Source organism: Capsicum annuum, unplaced genomic scaffold (genome assembly GCF_002878395.1).
Source record: "Capsicum annuum cultivar UCD-10X-F1 unplaced genomic scaffold, UCD10Xv1.1 ctg3121, whole genome shotgun sequence".
NCBI lineage: Eukaryota > Viridiplantae > Streptophyta > Magnoliopsida > Solanales > Solanaceae > Capsicum > Capsicum annuum.
Window position 1 is genome coordinate 347,847 of NW_025837826.1, and position 5,694 is coordinate 353,540.

Below are 5,694 nucleotides of genomic sequence, written 5' to 3' on the forward strand. Positions count from 1 at the left end.
TATATATCTGAAGATAATTTCATCCACCATAGGAGAATATGTCTCCGCATAGTCAATGTTAGGCCTTTGTAAAATATCTTGTGTCACAAGTCATGCTTCATAGCTTACGACTTCATCTTTTTTATTTTGTTTTCGCATAAAACCCCATTTGTACCCCCACTAGATTGACACATTCAGGTGTTTGGACTATTGGTCCGAAAACTTCACATTTTTTAAGTGAAGTCAATTCAGCTTGAATTGCATTCTTTCATTTTGGCCAATCATTTAACTATCTACATTCATTGACAGATTTTGGTTCTAAATCCTCATCTTGTTGCATTATTTCAGAAGCAACATTATAAGCAAAAATATTGTCAACCACAATATTATTTCGATTCCACCTATTTCTCGTCGAGACATAACTTAGTGAGATTTCGTTATTCTCATTAGTTTCAGGTATTTTAACCTCCTCAGTGGTCTTATCACTTGTTAGATATCGAGGATCTTTTTGAGAAATTGCCATTATATCAAGATTATTCTGATCATTTATTTCTTTTCTTTTTCGAGGATTTTTATCCTTGGAATCAATCAGTTTATCACATTTCAAACGTGGCTTAGAATCATTTGCATTGACCACTTGTCCAGTAGGGACATCTACTCAAACTGGAGCATTCACAGCTGGAATATAAGATTTAGTAATCCTTGGAAGGTTAGTAAATGTGTCTGGCGGCTGATTTGCAACAGTTTACAAGTAAATCATCTTTTAAACCTCTTGTTCACATTAATTTGTTTGAGGATCTAAACGAGATAGAGATAATGCATTTTAAACTATCTCATATTTTAACTGCTTATATTCTCCCCCTAATGTTGGGTATAATGATTCATTAAAATGATAATCAGCAAATTTTGCCATAAATAAATCTCCTATCATAGCTTCTAAATATTTTATAATGGAAGGAGATTCATACCCAACATATATTCCCAACCTTCTTTGGGGTCCCATCTTTGTGCGTTGTGGTGGAACAATTGAAACATATATCGCACATCCAAATATTTTAAGCTGAGAAATAGTTGGTTCTTGACCAAAAAACAACTGTAATAGGGAGAATTTATGGTGACTGGTTGGCCTTATGAATATAAGTGGTGTTGCATACAAGATATCATGCCCCCATGTTGAAACAGAAAGTTTTGTCCTCATTAACATCAGTCTAGATATCAATTGAAGACGTTTGATCAATGATTCTGCTAGACCATTTTGAGTGTGAACATGAGCAACTAGATGTTCAACTTTTATTCCAGTTGACATACAATAATCATTAAAGGACTGAGATGTAAACTCACCAGCATATCAAGACCAATAGTCTTTATTGCATTATCTAGAAATTATGCTCTTAACTTTATTATTTGAGCCACCAATCTCGCAAAAGCCATATTGCGAGTTGATAATAAGTACACATGTGACCATCTTGTACATGCATCTTCATGATAATATAATATTTGAAAGGTCCACATGGAGGGTGAATTGGACCACATATATCACTCTGTATAAGTTTCAGAAATATAGGAAAGTCAATCCAAACCTTAGCTACTGATGGTTTAATAATCAACTTTCTTTGAGAACAATCAACACAAGAAAATTCCTTTGATTGAAGAATATTTTGATTCTTCAAAGTATGCCTATGTGAATTCTCAATAATTTTGCGCATCACATTAAAATCAGGATGGCCCAATCGATCATGTCAAATGATAAAATCATTAGACTTTGTAAACCTTTTGTTTTCTATGGCATGTGATTTAACCATATAAATATTTGTATGATACAATCCAGAAAAAAGTGCAGGTAATTTTTCATGCGCAAATTTTTCTCCATCTTTTATTATAGTAATATAAAAGTTATTCAACCTTTCCTTCATTTGCAGCCTCAATATGATAGTCATTTTGGCGATTAACCTTGAAACTTAACAAGTTTCCTTGAGACTTACTACAATATAATTCATTATCAATGGTCAATATTGTTCTCCCAGGTAGTATTACAATCGCTCTTCTAGAGCCCTCAATTAACTTTGTACTACCGGATATTGTATTAACATAAGCCATTTTTATAATTAAATTAGAGAAATTTATTTTCTCTTAATATAGTATGATTTGTAACACTATTAAGAAGGCACATATCTCCATTATTCATCTTTGATTCAATTGAAGATTGAAAAAAATTTATTATCTTCACAAAACAAAAATACATGACAAGAAGTGTGAAATCTCACAATCTTACAATAAAACTTAAATATTTTTTTTCTTGAAAAATAAAAAACAACATAATGGAAAAAAATGATAACTAACATAATAAACAACATTATTTATTTTCCCAATAAATTGATCAAGATTTAGTTTTGATCTCCAAAGAAGTCTTCAACTTCTAAATAAGTGATATCATCAAGGCCATCAAAATCATCATCTTTCAAAATCAAGTTTGCCTCAATATTGTCATCATATTTTTGTGAAGTTCCTGCCTCATTATCATTTTTGAAAGTTAAGTGTGACTCCATTCGGGCATTAGAAGAGGTCACACCTTCATTCTCTTTCTTTTGAAGATTCTTGATAAAGTCTAGCAAAATGTTTAGGCGTCCGTCATTCATTCTTCCAGTGGCCTTTCATACCACAACGATGAAAATTAACTCTTGAAGTATTACTTTGAGGACTCATTTGGTTCTCCCTTTTTTGGTTACCATCACCACGATGATTATTATATCCTCCCCTGCCATTGCCACATCCACGCATATTATTATGATCCCGATCTTACCGTCTTTCAGGCTAGCCATGTACTTGTACCCCATTTGCTTTTAGTAGTGGAGCAACTCCAGTGGGACGAGCTTCATGATTTTTCATCAAAAGGACATTGTGTTGCTCAGCCACTAGAAGGCATAAGATAAATTCAGAATACTTCTGAAAGCCCTTTTCACGGTATTGATGAAAAGTAGTAAGTATTTTTTTCATCATGTCCTCATCATTTATAGTTTTCCCACATAATTTCAATTGAAAAATAATCCTGAATACAGAAGAATTATATTCAATAACGGTTTTAAAGTCTTGAAACCGTAAGTGTATCCACTCATAACGAGCTCTAGGCAGTACCGTGGCCTTTAGGTGGTCATACATTTTCTTCAAGTCACTCCACAATTCAAGTGGATCTTTCACTGTAAGGTGTTCAACCTTCAGTCCTTCATCCAGATAATGACGAAGGAAAATTATAGCCTTGGCCTTATCCTGACTCGACGCTGTATTATCCGAGGTAATAGTAGCACTAAGACCCTTAGCAGCTAGGTGAATCTCAGCGTCGAGAATACCTGTCTGATTGAAACTTGAAAAAGAGTAGAGTCGTGCTAATAACGTATTTCAATATTAAGAACAAGAATCGCGAGAAAAGAACAATAGTAATAATATAGAACAACATAGCAACATAACAATAAAAGATAATTCTTTCAAGTGTATTGAACATCTTCCTCAAGACCTCTATTTATAGTATTACATGGGGGGAGAGGTGTCATAAACATGATGATCAATGAGGAGATAGTAGAGGTGTGGGAGTTACTACATTTAAAGGAGGAATTACACCAAGAAGTAATGGAGGAATTACACCAATAAATTATGGACATCTGCATTATTACAATTATTTACAATAGAAAAAGATAAGTTGGTAAAATACCAACTTGTCATATTCCCTCCATTTTATTTTACTTAATCTCTTTACTAATAATAGTTGTTCAATTTGTCAAATCAAGATAAATTTATTATTTTATTCAGTATTATTTCTATCATTAAATGACTCTATAAAGTATTAATAGTCAAATTTAATTTTTTAAAATATAATTAATAAAGTTAATTTAATAAAATAAATTACTAATAAATATTTTCTTAAGGGGAGTGTCAAACCAATAAGTTAAAGGGATAACTACATGGTTAGCAAACATGGACTCCTAATTATCTTAACTAGCCTAGATTTCAATTAATTACAATCCATAGTCACTCTTATCAATTAAATACAATTCATAACACCTCCCCTTTATTTTCTCTCATTCTCTATCTTCAATTTCTCCTTCTTCTTCTTCTTTTTTTACAATTTTTTTCTTCTTTTTTCCTTTTCTATTTTTTTCTTTCCCCCATTTTTTTCTTTTTTACTTTTTATTTTTTCTCTTTTTATATATATTATTTTTTTCTTTCTATTTTTTTATTTTTCACTTCTTTCATTTTTTTTGTTTTTATTTCTTTTCCTTGAAATATTTTTTGTATTTCCTTTCTTTCTTTTTTTTTTTGTTTTTTGGTCATTTTTCTCCTTCTTTTTTGTATTTTTTCTTTTTTTTTTCTCTCTTTTTGTTGTTGTTTTTATATTTTATATTTTTATATTATATATTTACTTGTATTCTAAATAAATTTTTTATTTATAATTAAATAATTTAGCCGCGAATATGTACAACTTATGATTTGTATTTATATATATATATATATATATAAGCATATGAATTAATTGTATTTGTTTGAGTCTAAAATATATAAATATGCAACGTGTCATTCAATGCAAATATATATTTAGTAATTGTATTTTAAATTTATCATTTGTATTTGGATATAAACAAGTATCATTTTGTATGTGTATGGTTCAAGTTGTATAAACTTGTATCATTTGATACAAATGTAATATTTTTATTTGTATAATTTAATATTTATATCTGTATAATTTATTATTTTTATTTATATTGTCTAATTTGTATCAATAAAGTATAATTTGTATCAATGAATATAAATACAAGTGTTTGTAGAAAGAAAAATAACTATTTTTTTCAGTTGTTTAAAAATACAAATGATGTTGTCAACTACAAATTCAAATATAAATAAATAAATAAATAAATAGATGATAGTACAATTACAAATAAATAAACAAATGATAGTACAAATACAAATATAATATGTGGTCAACTTACAAATACAAATATAAAATAGTTCTTTAAAAATACAAGTGCATTGACGAAAATAGAATACAAATACAAATATAAATAAAATAAAATCACAAAATACATATACAGCATGCAGAAAATTATAAAATACAAATGCAAAATAATTAAATATAAGTGTGAATTGTATAAAATATAACTAATGGTGCGAATTAATAAATACAAATACAAGTGTGAACTATAAAATATAAATACAAATGTGAATTATAAAATATAAATACAAGCATGAACTATAAAATACAAATACAATTGTATTTGCGAATACAAAAATATAAATGATGGTGTGAATATAAATACGATAATTAATTATGATATTTTTGTTTTCATCCTTGACTTGTGGTTGAGTAGCTATATTTTTAAAAAATATAAAAAATATAAAATAGAACAAAAAAATTGAGAAAGAAAAAAACAAAAAGGAAAAAAAAAAAGAGAACTAGAAGTTAGAGATAAAAGAGAGAAAAAATGAAAACGTAAAAAAATAAAAATAGAAAAAAGAATAAGAAAAAAAGGGGAAAACACAAAAAAGAAATAAAAAAAAAAGATAAATAGAAGTTAGAGGTAGAAGAGAAAAGAAAGAATCGGAAAAAGAAAAAAGAAAAAAGAAAACGAAAATAAAATAAAAAAGTAAAAAAACAATAAAAAGAGGAGGAAAAGAGAAAAAAAAATAATGGTGAATATAAATACAATACGCGGTTATGATGTTTCCATC

At 28.4% G+C, this 5,694-nt stretch overlaps 1 protein-coding gene across 1 annotated transcript; it reads right to left on the reverse strand.

The window, feature by feature from the left end:
• Window positions 1-2,363: 2,363 nt before the first annotated feature.
• LOC107844447 lies at window positions 2,364-3,997 on the reverse strand. The gene is made up of 4 exons (XM_047402955.1): window positions 3,991-3,997; window positions 3,134-3,323; window positions 2,803-3,025; window positions 2,364-2,627 (listed from the first exon to the last, which is right to left on the reverse strand). The coding sequence occupies exons 1-4, from the start codon at window positions 3,995-3,997 to the stop codon at window positions 2,364-2,366; spliced, it is 684 nt and encodes a 227-aa protein (XP_047258911.1).
• Window positions 3,998-5,694: the final 1,697 nt, after the last annotated feature.